Source organism: Drosophila navojoa, chromosome 4, assembly GCF_054131105.1.
Source record: "Drosophila navojoa isolate 15081-1374.11 chromosome 4, UAZ_NAV_1.0, whole genome shotgun sequence".
Classification (NCBI taxonomy): domain Eukaryota; kingdom Metazoa; phylum Arthropoda; class Insecta; order Diptera; family Drosophilidae; genus Drosophila; species Drosophila navojoa.
Window position 1 is genome coordinate 13,984,832 of NC_142892.1, and position 19,820 is coordinate 14,004,651.

At 41.4% G+C, this 19,820-nt stretch overlaps 2 protein-coding genes and 2 non-coding genes across 5 annotated transcripts; 1 reads left to right on the plus strand and 3 right to left on the minus strand.

Moving 5' to 3' along the window:
- Nucleotides 1–1,611: 1,611 nt before the first annotated feature.
- Nucleotides 1,612–14,664, minus strand: lama (phospholipase B domain containing lamina ancestor). Of its 2 annotated transcripts, none has more exons than XM_030385276.2 (5): nucleotides 13,955–14,664; nucleotides 5,749–5,806; nucleotides 3,836–4,641; nucleotides 3,654–3,770; nucleotides 1,612–3,576 (listed from the first exon to the last, which is right to left on the minus strand). In XM_030385276.2, the coding sequence occupies exons 3-5, from the start codon at nucleotides 4,093–4,095 to the stop codon at nucleotides 1,956–1,958; spliced, it is 1,998 nt and encodes a 665-aa protein (XP_030241136.1). In that variant the 5' UTR covers nucleotides 4,096–4,641; nucleotides 5,749–5,806; nucleotides 13,955–14,664; the 3' UTR covers nucleotides 1,612–1,955. The 2 variants fall into 2 exon arrangements, with proteins under 2 accessions (XP_030241136.1, XP_089115244.1); XM_089259118.1 differs by lacking the exon at nucleotides 13,955–14,664 and adding an exon at nucleotides 9,685–9,976.
- A 1,226-nt stretch (nucleotides 14,665–15,890) lies between these two features.
- TRNAV-UAC (transfer RNA valine (anticodon UAC)) lies at nucleotides 15,891–15,963 on the plus strand. The gene has a single exon. It is a non-coding gene; the product is annotated as a tRNA-Val (tRNA).
- Nucleotides 15,964–16,212: 249 nt separating this feature from the next.
- Nucleotides 16,213–16,285, minus strand: TRNAV-UAC (transfer RNA valine (anticodon UAC)). The gene has a single exon. It is a non-coding gene; the product is annotated as a tRNA-Val (tRNA).
- A 130-nt stretch (nucleotides 16,286–16,415) lies between these two features.
- Nucleotides 16,416–19,009, minus strand: Klp64D (kinesin-like protein 64D). The gene has a single exon (XM_018100030.3). The coding sequence runs from the start codon at nucleotides 18,827–18,829 to the stop codon at nucleotides 16,784–16,786; it is 2,046 nt and encodes a 681-aa protein (XP_017955519.1). The 5' UTR covers nucleotides 18,830–19,009; the 3' UTR covers nucleotides 16,416–16,783.
- Between the last annotated feature and the right edge of the window lie 811 nt (nucleotides 19,010–19,820).

Below are 19,820 nucleotides of genomic sequence, written 5' to 3' on the forward strand. Positions count from 1 at the left end.
GGCTATTTGCAATGCGCTGACGCACTAATTTCGCCCCTCTGGCATATTGACGGATTGATCGATATCAATAACGGCATTAAGCGTGGCAAGTATTTAAATGCATTCGACTGACAAACGCCATCAACCGAATCATTAGCATCAAAGTAAATTTACGTATATTGATATTAGCCGCGGGCCAACTAGCCAACTGGCCATAACTCAGCAATTGGCCAAACAGCTATATCTGCCTTTATATACATATATATAAATTGTAATTTGTATAAAAGGCAGTGCAAGGCGTCTTTGCCGCTGGCCAAAGTCAGTTTGAATGTGCTTTGGGCCCAATGTATGCAAAATACTTGGCCGTAATTCCTTTTGCTCGCTGCACAACTTATGCAAATGCCGGACACGGAGTTTGGGGGCGAAAGCAAAGCAGTTGCTTTTACGGCGCAATGCATATTATACAATATATATATAAAGAGAGAGAGGGAGAGAGATCTACATATATCTGTATAGAGTGCTAGTCCAATACATATCTCTGTGTGGGAACAGCTCGAAGTTTGCTCTTCTCTCATACATATAGGAAAATTGCATGTTTCACTGCAATGAAAACAAATCGCAAAATTACCATAATCAAAGCATAAAAGGGGATTTTTCTAGCTTTCTACAGATGCCACACTCTATCACTCTCTCTCTCTCTCTCTCTCTCTCTCTCTCTTTCACTCCATGTTGCATTCACAATTGTCTTGTTGTCGCTGTTAGACAAAGGGAAATTTCGTAAAGTTTCACCCAAAGTTTTCGGCACAAATATCTCTAAGTAATTGGCCTCGTTTGTCGTCTGTCTAACAACGAAAAAAAAAAAAAATGAAATAAAAAACTTGTAAATTCAATTTTGAAATCAATATACCCGATGGCATAGCAATTGATGCGAACATTTCACGAATTGTTTCCCGAAAAGTTTCTCGCGTTGCGGTTATTGGCTAACTGAATGCAATGCGTGGCAATCTATATCGAAATGTGAATAATGAATGCGCATCTCAACAGAGCACTTGGCCAGACAAATGGAGCGAGTTGTTATACTTGAGATATCTCAAAAACCATAAGAACTTTGCCAAAGTCATAATCGATATATAGTTGGAGTTAAGGAAAGATATTGCTGAGGCAGAAATAAAGATTGTTGAGCAGGGAGTGAAGCTGTGCAGGCGAAAGTTGTTTATATTTATATAGCGATAGCATCGTTTTCTCTAAATAACTGTTAGAAATAAAAAAGTCACATTCGGTGAACCGAATTTTTTCCCCTTTTATAAAACCTTCAATTTAATATATATGCCAATCAGAATTTCAATAATTAAATATATAATCATTTCAATTTTGCATTCATATAGTATACACCCAAAACGCCTGCTCTAATCTCATTTAAATTCAACAGTCATTTTAAATAACATGCAATCCACAAAGTCCACACTTAGCCAGTTTCACCACTGCTAAAAGACACAATCGTGAGTTTCACTGTTCCATTGCTAACGCTAGATGGCGCTACTTATCGTGGTGCGAATCTTCACTAAAACTAGCCAAACTGAAATTTCAATTGATTTCGTAATTTTGTTTCCCAAACTTAAATGAATACACATGTTTTGTTTTGTTGGTTGCAATTTTGCTTTAGTTTATGTGTATAAAAGTGACTACTATTAGCTAAAATTTGAGACTATAGGCGTTACAATATTTGAAAATAATAAAACAAATATCAACTGGAAGACAATAATTGACATTGATATGTTACGTGGGCGCAACTACAATTTACGACTATGGACGCAACACAGAATAGGAGGACAATTTAACAGCTAGGAACACACAGGAGACGAATCTAAGATTACATAACTAGGTACAATTATTGCTTCGCAGTTGTGGTCGCTCGTGAAATTCGATTGGGAATACGTTCTATTGCTATTTGTTTTGATTAATTTAGCTTTGGCAGGCTACCACGCCCACTTGGGCGACACCTTGTCAAAGTTCCACTCGTCGGGATGGCCCTCGTGATTGTTGCCATCGTCCACGCCGCTCATCTCCGACCATTTGAACGGACCGCTGCCAATCCTTCGCATCGCAATGGCCCTCATATCGTTCCGCACCGGCCGCCGCTCCGTGATCAGCTCCAGCTCCGCCAGAGCCGCCGCATCGTCTATGGTCACACTGAGACGCTCGTCGCCCATGGCAGCGGGCGCTGCCTGATCCGCTCGCTCCGCCTGATCAGCCGCCACCTGGACGTGGGGCTCCTCCAGCGAACGGGCGTGCGCATGCTGCAGCCTCATGAAAATGGGCCCGGCAAACGCGTGATAGTCGCTCATGCCGAGCCGCGCATTGTAGGAGAAGAGCTTGAGGTCTATGTTGCCATAGGCAATGGACTCATCTCCCAGCAGATCGCCGCGGAAGCCGTGATTGCGCAAATACTTATCGACCGCCTCCAGATTGGTCAGCTCGGCGTCCTCAGCGGCCGTCAGTGTGTGATCCTCACTGTAGTTCTCGCGCGAGCCGCCGCTGGCCTTCAGGATCTCATCGAAGTAGGGCACGCCGTTGGCCAGCCAGGTGGAGTTGCCGGCCAGCAGGAAGTGCTCCGTGACATCCTTGCTGTGCATCAGGCCCGGCAGCTGCTCCGCTATCCAGACCATATTCTTCAGCTGATCGTGGCGCTCGCTGATGGCGGCATTGTCCTTCTCATTCACGGCCACCGGCGCATCGTCGTGCTTCTCGTCCGCGTCCAGCGCATGGTACAGGTTGTCCTGGGTGCCCAGCTTGTTCAGGTCGACGGTGATCCATTGCTTGGCGCCCGTTATCGGATGCCGGGACATGGCGCGTGCCCAGGTGCGTCGGTTCTGGGCAATGCGATTTGCGGCCATGACGCGCACCACTAGTGGCACCATGTTCTCCACGTCCACCGTCTGCCACATGGTCAGATTCTCGTTCTTGATGCCGACGCCGCCCACAATGGACTGCACCTGCCGTCCCTTAACCACATAGAAGTCATCCGTGGAGCCCACGATGCCCGGATAGCCAGTGAATGTGATGTCCACCCCGGGCACCGTGTTGCTGCGCGTGTCGGGCGAGAAGTGATAGTGGAACTTGTAGCGCTTCTGGATGCGCAGCATGGACGAGTAGCTGCCCGCCGTGCTGTGGCCGAACAGCAGCTGCAGCATCTGCGGCGACTCCTCCTGGCGCAGCAGCTTCGTCAGCATCGATGCGCTGGGCAGGAAGAAGTTCTTGCTGCCCACCTCCACGGTGCCATTGCCACTGGCCAGCACATAGTTCTCGTAGTAGATCTTCAGATCCTGGATATCAGCTGCAGCATTCATCAGCAGAAAGTCGGACAACGGAATCTCCTCCTCCAGGTCAGAGCGTGCGCGCGTCGCGCCACGTATATAGCCCGTCTCCATGCCTTCCAGCTGATTGAGCACCAAATGCACCTGATGCCAGTAGTGATCGTGCTCGGCCTTGACCGCCGCCTGCTCCTTCAGATGCTCGTAGTTGCGGGTCACCAGCTCGCGCAGCCACTCGCAGAACTTTTCCGAGCTCTCATCGCGTTCGCAAGACGACGAGATTGTACTGGAGAGGAGCAAGGAGAGAGAGAGGGAGAGCCATGAGCAGCTGTAGGTGTATGATGGGATGGCTGTCACACTTACTTGATCCACTGATTGTAGATGTTCTTCCAGGTCAGCGAGCCCTCCAGTATGCCAGCAGCATAGGCCTGCACCCAGTCTGGGTAGCTGCGCTGCGTTTCCACCTCGATTTGCGCCCAACTGCAGAAGATGCATCTAATTTAGCTAACATGTGCCTGAGACTGGAAGTCCAGATCCACACTTACCCGTTCTCATAGACAGAGTCCTTGTAGCATATTCTAGCCACACCCTTGGGTATGTTGACCAGGTCGTTCTGCTGCTTCCAGTTCTCGATTTGAAAGCCCACCTTCTTCGTCCAGAAGGCGGTGGCACAGTAGGTGCCGTCGTACTCGGGCCGATCCATATAGCCGATGAAGAAGGCGCCGATCACCAGCAAGCCGGCGCCGACCAGTATATACGTCCCTATACGCGTCTTCTGCCATGATGCACCAACGACTTTTAGCATTGTGCCGTCCGTCTTGAAGCCGCTTTCGAATCACAGGTCCGGAATATCTATATATGTATGTATATATGGTTTATGCAAGCTTATTCCTGGTCAACTCTACTCTCTGGGCGAATCTGTCTGTGTGGGATTCACTCGGCTCGGCAATAGTTGAGATCGGCGCGTGCCGCGTAGGAGTGGCCCAGTTTGATGGCAATCACTTGGCCAATAGCGCCAGGATGCGAATCCTCTCTCCTGCTGCAGCTCCTGCTGCTGCTGCTGCTGCTGCTGCTGCTGCTGTTCTTCACGGTGGCCGCGCTGTCAAGCGAATCGGCCTTTTGGTTCATCGGGGTTGTCGCTGCTCTTGGGCAGTGGCTCAAACGGTAATTAAGCGAAAAGTGAATACTTCCCAAAAACGAATACTAATGCCTGATGTGTGTGGTGCAGGTGGTTGCTTATGTAAGTGGTTGCTGTTGCCTTCTTGCTGCTATGTCCAGTAGCAGCAGATGCGGTTTATGTATCTATGGAGCGTCCAAACTATTTCAATTCACTGAAGTTCAAAGTTTATCCCTAGCGAAATAGATGCGAAAAGGAAATATTAAGTCAATTTAATTGAAGTCGTTTGCAAAAGAGATCTAGCCCATATAGGCTCATATGAAAGGCATTCTCTATGACGTCGGCGCGTGTATTTAAATGAAAAGAACGCCCATTACTATTCGCTCACTCTAAATATTTATACAATGCGCATTTGCTGCTCAATAATAATAAACAATTCGCTTTTATTTCCATTCAGTTTGTAATTCGTCTCAATTCGATTTGCTGTAGTTGTTTTTGGCTCGAATCGCTAACTGTAATTCATATTCAGTCAAGAGATGCCCATCAAAATACCTCGATTTGTCCAACGGAATCTGAACTTGGCAACATTTCCGATTTCTCTCTTGGATAAACATTTTAGTAGTTGAATTTATTATATATTGTATGTATTTGTTTTATGATCCGAGTGGATCTTGATGTGGCTAACTTTTATGGCACTCACAGCTCAATAAACATTCACCCACCTGTTCCAACTGGGCGTCTACTTAATTATCTAAAGCACATGATATCATAAATTAAGTCCAGCTCAAGAGTTGCAAAAGCATTTGCCTTACTTTCTATTATATCTGTTGTGGGCAGCTCAAGGTCTTGTAAGAGCAAAATATAATCGTCTGTAATTGGAATTTTGAATCGAATTGAAATCAACTTGTGCAACTGTTTTACAAAGATAAACAAATTGCGCATACGCCCCGTTGCTCGTTCTATTTTCGACAGTTTGGGAATTGTCGGGCACGTAGAATTATTTGATATGAAAATCATGTAAGCAAATTAATTCACACGACTTTGTAGCCATTTTCCCTTGAGTGTTTGTACTAGCCTTTTTTTTTTTGTCAGCTATGAAATGCCAAATATTTTGCAGAAGTAAGCAACATTCAATCAGGAACTCAAACGAAATGGAAGCTCTATTAATAAAATGAAAATATTTGGTATTTGCATATAGATTTCATTGGCTCTAACTAGAGATTTCTCTGGGAGGTTTTTCTAGTATATCACCAAAAGGGAAATATATAGTTTATATATAAAATATCTAAATTTTCTTCTCATTTCTCAGTTCTTACTTCCTGAACATTATTTCTTGCTTACCTTTTTTGTTTCCCGGGTCCAGGAAGCTTAAATATCCCAAGTCAACCCATTTGAAGTACTGCAAAGAGAAAGACAAATGCAAATAAAGTTAATCAAATAAATCTCATGTTTAGTCTAGTCTGAGTAAATCTTAAGAGGCAGCGCCGCTAGACATGTAAATCAATATATCATCATTTTTTGAGTTTCTTTTGTCATTCCAATCAACAGAGCCAGCTTTCTGGACGTCCAGACTTTGTTTATGCAAAACGCTTATGAAAACGTTGCGCACGCGCACAAGTTCAACGATTTGTGCATATTTATTTATTTTATTTGTTTATTGAGATGATATATGAGTCGTGGCCAGTTGATTGGTGGTCCTCGGCCGCTAAGTGAGCTCGGCGACTTGGCGACACTTGAATTGGAGCACAGGCCACTTGAATTGATGTCTTGTGATGTTAAAGCTCAATTGGCTTGAATGGCAACGAATCGAACCAGCAGCAGCTGCCTGTTGAGAGTCTATTGACTGCTCCACAACTTCACCTGAATGAGCTCAAAGTTGGTAATCGCAGCGAACTTAATCAGTAATCAGATTACAATATACTACATTACTTCAACTGTAAATAAAGTCGAATGGGGCTTACAATAACAGTTAAAATCGTATTCTTAACGACTTGAACTAAATTAAGCTCTTTAATTGCTTTTGCATATGATTAATTGTATTCACTATGTCAAGTGCTGGGCAGTCCCCATTTAAATTAATTGCCCGCTTGCGCCTTACTTCGCTGAACCTGTCACGAAATTGATCAGCTGACCAGTTATTAAAATAAATATACAAATATTTTTGAACAAGTTATGGCTTACTGGATCTGGACAATTCATTACGCTTAAAGTCATTACGAACGATGATTACTGCATACATTTAAGGTATTTATAACTGTTTTTATGCGACTTTCCCTGAATCATACTGTGCACTGTAGCTCGCATCGATTGTTTGCTTTTTGCATTTAGCCGATATGAAATTCATTTAATTTTCGTTTCACTTGTGAAAATAAACAAGTGAAAAGCAGCTGCAGCCAGTGGAAAACCATGCAATGTCTATGCCGGTTCGATAAAGTTGTTTTTGAACGCTGTCTATAAACATCAATGTTTCGAATACCCTGACTAAATAAAATGAGTGAATAGGGTATAGTGAGCTTTTAATTCCTCTTTACGAGCACTCATTTTAGTTCTGTAATATCGATAAATATCGATAGTTTTCCTTGTTTGAGCATCGTTCCAGATTCAATTTAAGATTGAGCTCCTGCCCAGTCATTGCCTAGTCGGGCATACCCGCCAATAGCACTCTTACTTGTTTTTATATATTTCTCTGACCAAATTGATTTGCATTGTAAACGAAAGATAAAGTGAATAGCGTCAAGGCCAGAAGAATCTGTCAATCATGCAGCTGCTCACGCGCTGCCAATTGCACGTTGAACTAGACAAAGTTCTAGCCAAGTATAAACCCTCCAATGACGTCAATGGCATGTGAGCTAAGGTAGCCTTCTAATGTCTATAAGCTTAGCCAAATGTTTGACGTCTATTTTGCGTATTATTTCCAAGAAAGCTAACTGAACTTAATTAAGTTTTATTATCGTTATCATCTCTTGTTTGTGCAGCACACAAAGTTGCTCTCGTTTTTTCTTTTTTTACTGTATCATTTTTGCTTAGATGTGAACAGCCTACATGGCTGATTTATAGAGTTCAATGTGCGCAATGCAGCAACTAGATATTATGTGGATATTATCTAGATATAAATAGATATAGGTATTATCATGTAATATGCCCTGGCAACTGCATCGCATTTTCGTTCTTTCCAGCGATTTGTCAGCCCAATCAATCAACTAAGTCGACTGTAAATAATTGACTTAGTCGATAGCAAAGTACTCCAAATATGTCCAGATAGAAGCTACGCTGTTTCCCGAACTGAAACTGAAATTCTATAAACATATATATTGAAACATTGATAAGATTACATACACATGCTGTGCAAATATTTAGATATGCTCTTGTCAGTCTAGACAGTCTTGAATCAACTGACAGAGGCGAACATTCCATTCGGGGCGGTTTAATAAATGTTTACCTAGAACTTTCCTCCCATAGGCAATATCAGAGTCTATGATTTATGGGCCTATTCAAAAATTTGAGCTTTTGTGCTAACTGTACCTATTAGTAGAGCACTCTCATAATTCACTGTTATGCTAAATGGTTCTATCCACAAATCGAGCTCGATATGCTCGCCTTTTGATAAACAATAATAGCAATAAATTAATTACGTATACAGATCTGAAATAAAGGAAAACATATATGCAAATAATCATAAAATTTTTCAAATTTTCCTACCAATAAAAATCATGTACCAACAAATAATTTTTAACTAATTACTGTACTTAAAAAAAAAAGCGAACAGCAGCCCACTTATTTAGCTATGTAAATAAAAACAAATGAATTCCAATTTTTAAATGGGCAAGCATTTCAAGGCAGTTCATGTATCTAAAACGTGATGGAAACGTCAGGCAGGCAGCAGATCATCTGCTAACGCGTCTCATAAATAATTCAACATCGGCCATTCACTTAGCAACAGTTCCAGCTCTCAGTGTATTTGAGGCAACCTGTCGCTGATGTGGGAACCTCTGAGTATGCTGAATGAAAAGAGCTAAGCGAGCATAAATATGCAAACCCATGCGAAATATTGTAATCCAGACATCGCTTCATATCGGTCAATCAATTGCGTTCGGCCACTCCATGCAATGCAATGGGGGAAAAGTCCGCTGAGCTGGGCCGCTGCCACGCGCCGTCCGTTAATAAACTCAACGAAATTGTAAACTTACAGCAGACAGCTAAGCTGGCAGAAAAAAAAGGAATAACGGGTAGATTTTGGGTGAACGACTAGGTAGGTACCCTAACCTGTCTCAGAATGTGAACTATATAGGAGTCCTGTTTATATTGATAGAACTAGAGTTAGGCAATTTATATATGTATGTATCTTGTTGGTCTAGATCTTGAAACGTTCCATATATACTCAAGTAAGTTAAATTTAATAATATTAGAATAAGAATGAAAGAGAATCGGAAAGACAAGCAGACAAGTACAGACCTCTTTTTACCTTTCACTTATTAATCCTAATAAATATTAAATATTTCTAATAGCATCCATCACATCTCCCATCTGCCTTGCTACAAACCTATGATCATTGACAGCATACTCTCATTCAGACATTCGCACCAGGCTTAGGGTATCAGACGTGTAATCAAAAACTGCTACTGCAAATACAATTTGAGCGAGAATTGCAAAGGCAACTGATTACTGTCTCAACTTATATCAGAATTGTGGACATTATTGTTTAGAAAAAAGTCCAGACGTCTCGACGACTGCTGTGTTGGCACACGTGGCAAAAGCGTTATTCAACACTGGCAATATCACTGATTTCCCAGCTATTTGGCAAGCATTTGAAGATCGCATGCGCTGACAGCTTTAGTCGCGTGATTAACAAGTTATACTCTATACGTATGCGGTGTGATTGAAGCACGCAATTAACAGATCTCGACTGAGATACTATTGATGATGAAATGCTAATCAGCTTGAGTATAAGCAAGAGGTTCATCAAAGTACAATCGACTTTGACTTTGTTGAAGGAAAGATTTTGTATATAGATAAAATTAGATTAACAATTTTAATGCATGAATATTCAATAGTTCTCTTGACAAATATAAAATTTAAATTGTTTTCTTTGCAACTAGGCAAAGCTGTTTTCGCTAATAATATTTCTATTCATTTCACTAGAAAATAAATATGGAAAAATATTAGGTTAAATATTTCCTTATGGCACGAAACAACTGTGTTCAGTGCGTATTAAATATATATAAAATTTCTGAAAAACCCAGAAAAATTCTTCTTGATGAGCCATCGCAGTTCATTTACCTTTATCAGATAAACTCAGCTGTTGTCCACACACCAACAAATATTTATCAATTTCCCAAATTATTATAATTAATTTAAAAATATATATTTTTATGGTTCTCCCAACGTAAATAGATCGCAAGAACCGGAAAAATCCGAATATGTAAAATGATTATATATTTTGTATGTAATCGCGCTTCTTAGAAGATAATTACGACGTCAATGCGCAAGAAAATGTTTGTGAAAATGAATTTTCGCGCGATCTCAACCGATTGCCTTGACGCTCCCACCAAAACTGACAGCGTTCGAAATTTTTTGGCGAGCGAAACGAGCGGAAAATCCGACAAACGATTCGAATTGAAATTGTGCAGAGCAACATTGTTCTATTGAACTTGGCCGCTTCTGTCTACGGCCCTCGAGCGAGTGATCCAACCCGTACAGCCTGTCAGATGGTGCGCCATAGCCAACCTTTGAGCACGTGGCAGGTGTTGCTATCTCCAGCCATGAGCTAATGCACTCTCGACATATCATCAAAGCGTACTAATATGACGAGCTATGCATTTATCACTGGCGACTTGCATCGAGGCTAACCAGCGCACGTGACCATCTGCCAACTGTCGAGAATTCACATTTTTATGCCACAGCGCTTTTTTAATGGAGCATTCAGCTAAATACCCTGTACAGCAGAAGCAAGCAAGAGTATCTTAGCTGAGAGCAGTCATTATGTTTGATAAACAGCAGGAAATGGGAGATCAATTTAAAAGATCTTTGTGATAGATTAGCTATAGATGATCTGCAGACCTAACACTCATAGAATTTGTTTTGATCAATACTTAATGAAGAGACTATAATGCAGTTAACAAATAGCTGTACGCTTTTCTGCAATGAAAAGGGAATGTAGATCATACTGTAGATCATACTATGAACATTCCGGTAGATAATTCTTAAATTAAACATATGTATATGAGCTCTGCCACAATAAGGTGAAAAATATATCTAAGAAGACTTCAACATCTTTTCAATATCTATTTCGTTCAGATCGTTGCACAGATATACCTTTTATTCAGTATTATGTGTATGTTATTAAAATAATTCAAACTCAGCTTAAACTACATGTAAATAGTTTATATGACATATTATTAATATTATATATGATGCTGCTTCTCAGGTTTGATCTACAGCTCATTCAATTGATCTACAGCATAAGCTTTTCAATAAGAATTCTAAGACACGAGCTAATGGTTTATTAGTTATACTCTGTATAATATTTATTCTTAAAGCCCAAAAGTTAACTAAATCATACCATTATAAACTTAAAAACACAACTTAATTGAGCTAACAATTAAAGTTATATTTAAACATCAGTTTGAGTCTATAATTTGCAACCGGTTCGCCATTAAGACGCTAACAAATCAGTCTAAGCGTTAGGGCATATGGCTAAAAGCAGTTGCCGGAACCCATAATAGAACAGTCGAAGCTGTTAATGATGATTTTTAGTGAATCGTTTGCATTTCGCGATTCAATTAGATTTCATTATGCACAGCGTCATTTAGCATCAGCCCCATACACCATATATGCCTGTAAATCGGCCGACAATTGACTTTGAATTGAATCGAGTCTAGAGCGTTCCGCATAGTTGGAAATTGGCATTCAGTTGAATGCGCAGTTAAAGCAAAGGAAAATTATTTGTTACGTATCGGTTTTCCCAGCAAAACTTTCTTCCATCTACAATAAATTGTGTATGACATTTTTTTTAGGGTCAATCATGAGACATTTTAATTGACGTGAAATTTTCTCTTGAGGGCCTTGTCTGGCTGCCAGCTTCAATTAACAACTAATTAAAGGCGGCTTGTTGATGAATGCTCCAGGCATTTACATAACTCTAAATGAAATGTGTGCAACAATGAATGATCATATGATATGTGTGTGTATACTATATGATATACATACATACATAAATTATTGTATCTCTCTTACGGAGTCTTAACAGCTAAATTGGCTGCTCTAACCCTTAAGCCCTGCTCTCGACTCTTAAGTGAGTCTCAACTGCAGTTCATCTCATGCTGAGGGACAAGAACCTCAAGGATTTTGACCTCATTTTTTGTCTGCGTGTCTGTAAGACACAATAGCTGCCCCCAATGATCAAGCTGTCTGTGCGTCCGTCTGTTTGTCTCTCCGCCTGCGCTTGTCTGCCTAAGCCGCCTGGCAACTTCTTTGAAAAGACCTGCCCGAGTGCGCATGTGATAGAAGCTGTTGTCATGCCATTGGCTCTCTCTCCCCCACAGCGGCGCTCGCTCTTGTCGTAGTCCTCTTTCTCACTCTAGTTCGCTCTTGTTGTCGCACCTCTGTCTCTCTCCTTGCCCTGCTACTCCTGGCTTTAGCTCACGGCTTGCCTTTGTAGTAGCTCTTTATAATTGTCTTTTATTTATTTTTCCTTGATCACAGACAATTCTACAACAACAGCAGCAACCGCATCTTGAGATCCACGTCTCTTAAGATCTATAGTTAACCGACTTGAACCTCTGTTGCCAGGCAGCCTTAGGTATCCACGCAAACTTGTTCGTATTCGAGGTAATTTGAGACGATTCATTGTTGGTTTTTTCGCTTTATATTCTAGGTCATTGGCTTTAACTTTTACTTTTGCTGAATACCAATAATCTTATGCCAATATCTTTTAATTAATATTCTGTTGCTTTACCCAAACTGAACTGCCATAATGAAACACTTTTCTATAATTTTCACAGCATTTGTACTCGAGCTATACTTCGCAGCTTCGTTGTGGAATCTAAACTAAATTTACGTCTTACGAGATTTTGTTTTCCGTCAAGCAGGTGCTCTGTAAGAATCTTATCTACTCAAAGCATCACTTATCTACTCAAACAGCATCATCATCAACAACAACAACAACAACAACAGCAACAGGAGTAGCAAACAGCTGTCTGCGTAAATACTTCATTTATTTTGGGATGCTTTTGTGGAGCTGCCGCTTTGTATACATATTTGCAATGATAAGCGCCGCGCCGCTTCAGGCTGCACTGCGATCTGTCTCCCTGTCTGTCGCTCTGTCACGCTCCCTCTTATATGACACGCTCATGTGACCCTATTCACCTGTCTCAGTCTGTTAACACGTTAAATAACGCCTGGAGGTCTATCGATGACGCATTCAGTGTGCATTTGTTCGTTTTTTTACCATACTTCCGGCTGCGAATTCCAATTCAAATTGGATTCTAGCACACGGCAATTAGGCCTTCAGTTAATTGCACTTGACTCACTTCGAGTTGCCGTGTTGGCCTATCAGTGTAGACTTAAATTTAGCAAACAAATAATATATATATAATCGAAGTAGCTTTCCCGATCGGCAGAGATAAGCTAGAAGGCTTGCAACGTAGAGCAGTAGAAAAGAGTGGAATGTTCTCAACAAAGTTTAGATAACGCTGAGCGGGATGAAACTGCGCTGAGTTCTAAAGAATATTATAAATTATGTGAGGAAGAGCCCTAAATGTACTCTTGATAATCTCTAGATTAGTTAAGGTGTGAGAATGGGCTCGATGTTGTTTCTTGATTAACCTTAATAGAGCTGTAGATCAGGCCTAGATTATGTTCAGTTTAAGTATAGATAAGAACAAAATAAGATCTTTATACTAACTCTAGATTTAATAATAAGCTCTACATTTATAGAGGACATATCTTTTTATATAAAAGCATTACTCCATACTTAGACGGGCCCCTATAAAACAGATTAGCCTCATCTGTTATTTGATTTAAAAACACGCCAATGTAGTTTTTCCAATCCGCCGTTATCTCAACATTGTCGATTCATTGGACTAGACTACAAATTCAGTAGAAAATCCCATTGAGCTCGAGCTGCAGGTCACACTCGCCGAGCAACCCCCAAAAACTGTTTAGTCATGTCTGCTGTTGCGCTTTAGTAAAAAAAAGTGAAAACCCCTGATCTGTAATCTCATCCCGTTGAATATGCGCATTTGCATTTCCCGTCGGACAAAAACGTTTAAAAATACACAACGAATAAAAGTATATATACATAAAAGAATTAAGTGCGAATTATTTATGAAAATATTGACCTGATTCCAGATAGCCTAGTTATATAGTAATGGAATGAGTCGGCGTTTACCCACGTTTCCTACTCGCCAGGCTTGCAATATTTGTTTAAGTGCACGAGCGCGCGTGTTGACAAGCCCCTGAAACACTTTGAGAACGTATACTAAGTTGCTTCTAGATACTACCCATAGTTATGTCAGCAGCTGATCGAAATATGCTATGATCTACTCACCGGAAAATTTGATTGGTGGCTGACTCACGCAAAGTCTGCGCTGTTAATTGTTTGGTATTGTTTGACTGATGGTATTTATGTGAATTATATTTTGTCTATTTTTCGATTTTTTAAGATCTGACACCTTTATAGATATAGTTTTAACACGAAACAGCTATATAGTCACACAACGAGCTCGTGTTAATTAACCATGAAGGGCTACATTGGAAACGCACTGGGAGATTTTGCTTATTGCTTTTCACTTTCAACTCACTTGACAAATTTTCCGCGATGCTCGTGGAAATTATTTGTACTATAGTATATATAAAGAAAGTATGTAAAGACTTTTGATAGTTGTGAAAATATTCGATTGTTGCTATGCGAGGCAACTAACTAATTATAAGCTGTGCACTGTGTTGGTATGTATTGCACATAAAATATATATGTATCACCCGTATGTATTTGTAGAGCACGAGAACGTGGCGTTTCTCTTTTATTTATATTTTCTTTAAATCAACTCTGTAGCTCTTAAGACTGCAACACTTTTGGTTAAATGCATTAACTTTTAGTTGAACAACAATTGCACATCAATGTGAAATCGACAAACAATGAACACGATTTACAGTTTACGAATAATAAAAGAAAAACTCTGCGATATTTTTGCCTTGGACGACAATATCACGTCCGACGATCACCTTTAACGAATATCAACTGAGTACTGAGCAACTGAGTCCGGCACAGCGCCAACCTAACCCAACCAAAGCAAACCAACCACCAGATCTCTCAAACGAGATATCTCACTGGCTCGGCGAGAGCCGATCCGCTCAATTACACTCGACTACATGACTGAAGTTTAATTGTTGCTGGCGGAATAGTTGACAAAAATAGAGGAAAATATTATAGTTCTTGTGATACAAGCATCCAAACTTTGTATGCAAATGTATAATAAAATACCTCACTTATTGAGCAGAAAGCTTAATAAATTAATATTTTTTTTTATGCCAGATTTAGTGGACAAGTTATCATGCTTATTTCAAACATATATTTAAGTTTTTAATTCAACTTTATTATGCTCTGTAGTGTAATCGTACTCTTGACACGCTCAATTTGCTTCCCACTGAGCAATGTATACGTCGCTCCAGTTCTGTAGCGTTATAGGCGAAAAAGAAAGAGAGGGAGAGAAAGAGAGAGAGCGGAGTCATTGGACGATCATTGGACATAGCAACAGAGAGCTGCTCTCCCAGTCTTACAATTTCACAGTTTCCAATCAATTGAGTGTGTATGCTGAACTGTTAATCGTGACGTCACGTCACAAACTGATAACACACTGAACACTGACTGAAACGGAGCTAGTGAGAGGGAACGAATTGAGTGGAACATGCAGCCATATGGATACGCCCATTTGATTTTGACAGCAGCAAATACAAATTATATGTCCCCCAATCCCCGACATGTGCAAATAAAACGCGCCACGATAATTGGCTTTGGGGAGTACAAAAGATAAAGTTAGTTTGTAATTTATAATACAATATAATGCCGGAAAAGTACAGTTGGATGTTATCAGCTAGGCGCAGGTAGCAGCGTGCTCATTTACCTGCATTGCGAAACACAAACAGCTACGATGAGCCATTCACTACGGAAATAGAATAAAGATTCATGAAGTTATATCAACGGAAGTTGTATAACCGTAACACAGTATATAATCACTTATCTCTTTACACTTTTTTCCGCAGCGTTTTATAAATAAAAGATAATTACATGTGGAAATTATGACAGCGAGTCCGCCATAAATTAAGATTTGTAATTATTTATTTATTTTTTGTGTTTTGCATTTTTTAATTGTGAATTAAATTTTGTGCAAACTTCCTTAATATACATTTTGAAAATAAACCCTTAAAAATATACGAAAACTCGTTCCAGTATCTCAAATTACCAAATAAGCAAACGGTGTTCAACTGGTTCCATAGTGTAGCGGTTATCACGTCTGCTTTACACGCAGAAGGTCTCCGGTTCGATCCCGGATGGAACCATGTGGCTAAACTTCTTTTTAGAATTTATTTTTATTGTTTTTATTTTATTTTTTTTTATTTTTAGGAAACTTTCCATAGATTATCTTGTATATTTAAAAAATATATTCATAGATACGAATATTGTAATAAAAAGTTCTTTAATTGAATTGTATGCTACATATATATGTAGGTGTTAATTTTTTTTGCTTTCCTAATTTTTAGGCACCTAAATTTTTCATTTAAACTAAATGGAATTAAAAAAAAAACCAATGGTTCCATCCGGGATCGAACCGGAGACCTTCTGCGTGTAAAGCAGACGTGATAACCGCTACACTATGGAACCAGCTGACATGTGACGAGCCAAATTTCAGTTTTCTTCCACAATTCGCAAACAAAAGTTACAGCACACTTTTCAGCACGTCCACAATATTTATTTATTAAAATAAATGAGTAAAAAACATTTCTTAATAAAGTATTTGAGTACTAAATGAATTTATTTTAAAAGCCAAAAGCACACATTTTATCTTATGCAATCTGCGACTATTTATAAAAGTGTTATTGCTAAGTGAGATACAATAAATTAAAAATACATACAAATTAAACATATTGCACCATTGTTCAACTTAAAATATATGAATAGTAACTATTGCAGACACCTATTAAGAAATAAATTAACAAAAAATTATATAATACAGTTGAGAGCCGGTAATCGCTGAGCAAAGAACTTCAAAGCGTAAAAAAGCAATAGCAGAAACAAAAGAAACCAAAACTGTGCACGAAATCCGAACAGATAATGGACACGCGGGAGCTGGTCCTGCATCTGGACTAGAGACTCATGGCTTCAATAGCGACGCGCCGTTGTGGGACGCGGCACACCCGAGGTGCGTGGACGTGCCGACTTGGCGCCCATAGAATTGGACACACCATCCGTATTATAGCTGAGATAGACGTGAGAGAGATCAACATATTCGGGCTCCTTGCCGGTGTTCTTGTGCTCGATGTGCTTACGCATGTTGTTCCCAGTGTAAGCGACGCACTTCAACTGCCACTCGCCAATGTCCTCGTTCCAGTGCGTATACTGATTTATCATGGACTGGTATTCCTTGGGCACATACGAGTTAAGCACTAGCTCACAAAGCGCCAGCTCCCGAGAGAGGCTGCGTATGTTCTCATAGATTCCTTCCTTTTCGCGCTGATGCTCCTGCTGCTGATCAGCCAGCTCCGACTTAACGCCCATCAACATTTGCATGACCCGATGAATCTTCTTGGTGATCCCAGTGCTGGCTTCCTGCAGCGATGAGTAGCGTTCCTCGATGTCAATGCGCTCGGTGGCCTTCTGCTCAAGTGTTTGCCGTAATGCTTGCTCAGATTTCTCGCGCTCTTCTAGTTCCGCTATGGACTGCTCCAGCAGCTTCTCTTGAGTTTGAGCTTTCTCTAGGAGATTCTCGCCACCCACCAGAATTTTACCTTCCAGCGAGACGAGCTTGTTGCGCAACAGCTCCTGTTCCGTCTTGGCATGTTCGATTTCACGCAAATGCTGGCTCTTGCGCATGGCCAGCTCTTCCTTCTCCTCATCTGTCTTTTCGCGCTTCTTTCGTATCTTCTTGCCAGTGGAACTGGTTGCGGCCGAAGCCGCAGACTCCAGTTCAATCTCTAAAGGCGCCTCAAGCTCATCGTCACAGGTATCCTCCTCGTCCTCGCCCTCGCCGCTGGGCAGCAGTTCGTCCTCGAAGTTACCCTCCTCGAGCTGCTTGCGCAGTCGTGCAATTTCCTCCTGGAAGTGCCGCAGCAACGCATCCTTCGGCTCCTCATTGATGTGCATGCGATTCTGTATGTTCTTGGCCCGACTCGCATAGCGAAGCGTGGAAATTGTTTCCACATAATTGCAATCCGCTGGGCTAATCGTGGCGCACATCACTGTCTTCGAGTTGCCACCAAGTGAATCCTGAAGCAGCCGAGTCAATTTCGAGTTGCGATAGGGAATATGCGTACTTTTGCCATCGACCAACGCGCTGATCACATTGCCCAGCACCGAGAGTGACAGATTGATCTTGGTGGCCTCCTTCAGCCGCTGGCCACTCGCCTGCGTCTTTGACTGACGCTCGGAGCCAGCCAAGTCTACCAGCTGCAACTTGCCCATTCGAACATGCTGCATGCCTCCTTCGACCAGTTCGCTGCTCTCCACGGTGATGGAGAAGATAGCGTGCGAGCGCGAAGACTCCTGATTCATCTTTGTCGCGCCGACAGCGCGATTCTTGTTGCCCAGTCGCATAATGTTCTCCAGATCATCCGCATTATGCACCACATAACCACTGAGATCTTTGACGAAGACGCCAATGTCCGGACGCTCCTTAACTTCGAGGCTCTTGCTCACATCTTTGCCGAGCAGATCGCGCACCTCCTCGTTGTAGATCTCCATGTAGCTGACGCGCACCAGAAACTTTTGATTATCCTGAGCCTTGGCAATATGCCCAAAGATGTGGGCGAATGCATTTGGAATGATGCCCTTGGTCTGTGGCGAGTCCGGATTACCGGACATGGTGTATGTCTTTCCAGTGCCCGTCTGTCCATAAGCCAAGATGGTGCCATTGTAGCCCTCCAGCACCTTGTCGACAATCGGACGAGCCGTATCCACATACAAATCCAGCTGATTGGAGTTACCATCGAAGACATTGTCAAAGTAATATGTTTTCGGTGGCTCGTTGGCTGTGGCGTTCGGCTTGATAACGGTTATTGCACGATTGATATTATCAACCTGGATGGCGCTCACCGCACCCGAGGCGAGCTCATTCTTGTCCATCGGCCTGGATCGAACAACAACGCGAACATTTTCGATTTCGTCATCGAGCTGGTGCGACGTAGTCGCCGTTGGCTCTTCTTGCGGCATTTTTTATACTTTTGCTCAACGGCTAACAACAATTCAAAATGTTCGGCTGACTGCTCGCTTATGGGAAATCAATGAAAAGCGTTTTTCTTCACATTTGTTTATGCACCGTTGCTATGAGTTGCCTGCAAATAATAATTGCAAAATTTAGACAGTGTGGCCGCAGTTTGTGAGGCTGTGTGTGGGGGCGTTCAACCTGTAATAGCAGATGAGGAGTAAATGCTGTTAAACATAGTTCATGTTAGCAATGTAAACATGTATGTTAAATATATCATATGTTTCTTGGGGAAAAAGTTCGTTATGTTAATACTAGTAGTTGCTGTCATGTGACGAGCAGTCATAGCGTACACTTTCTGTTAAATACCAGCGAATACACTCACTAACCAGAGAACACATAGACCGGACACGTAGTGTAAAGTGTTTTGCACACTTTTTTTTTGACATTACGACCCACACCACTTCGTATTTGCTCGGCTCCTCACTTTTAGGTTCAGGCTACTAAAATATTCGAGAGCACAATCATTTTGCTTCTGGCGCTCGACCGAGATGGTCGATGGTTGAACAAAAGATCCCTCTGTGCTCAATGTTTCCTTTGCTCTCTCTCTCTCTCTCGGTGCTCTTTGCTCTCTCAAATGTGTATATGTGTGTATGCATGTGAGCACAAGCAGCAGCTCTGAGCTGCCAGCTCACGAAAATTGAAATTTCTTCGCAGCAAGAACCCATGCCTTCCCTTCTGTGTGAAGAGTATACCGAACTTATCAAACCGTTTGCCAAGCTCGTACAAAATATGTATATGTGTTTTCGATTTTAATTGTGGAAAGGGTATGAAAGCGTTGGTGCTCATGATGAAAATGCTTTCGCGGCGAGCGTGCACACACACAGTCTTTGTTGCTACATATATTATGAGCGTTTGTGTGCCTGTGTGCGTAGCACTTGCTGCCTGTAGCAATTTTAGGTCCCAGCATTTGCATTTGGTTGATCTTGAGAAGTGCGC

Excerpts from the sequence above, each read along its gene's own strand:
- Klp64D (XM_018100030.3), bottom strand. The coding sequence starts at position 18,829 with ATGCCGCAAGAAGAGCCAACGGCGACTACGTCGCACCAGCTCGATGAC.
- lama (XM_030385276.2), bottom strand. The coding sequence starts at position 4,095 with ATGCTAAAAGTCGTTGGTGCATCATGGCAGAAGACGCGTATAGGGACG. Across the intron at positions 3,771-3,835 it reads GACTCTGTCTATGAGAACGG|TTGGGCGCAAATCGAGGTGG; the intron begins GTAAGTGTGGAT and ends CATCTTCTGCAG. Across the intron at positions 3,577-3,653 it reads ATCTACAATCAGTGGATCAA|TACAATCTCGTCGTCTTGCG; the intron begins GTAAGTGTGACA and ends GCTCCTCTCCAG.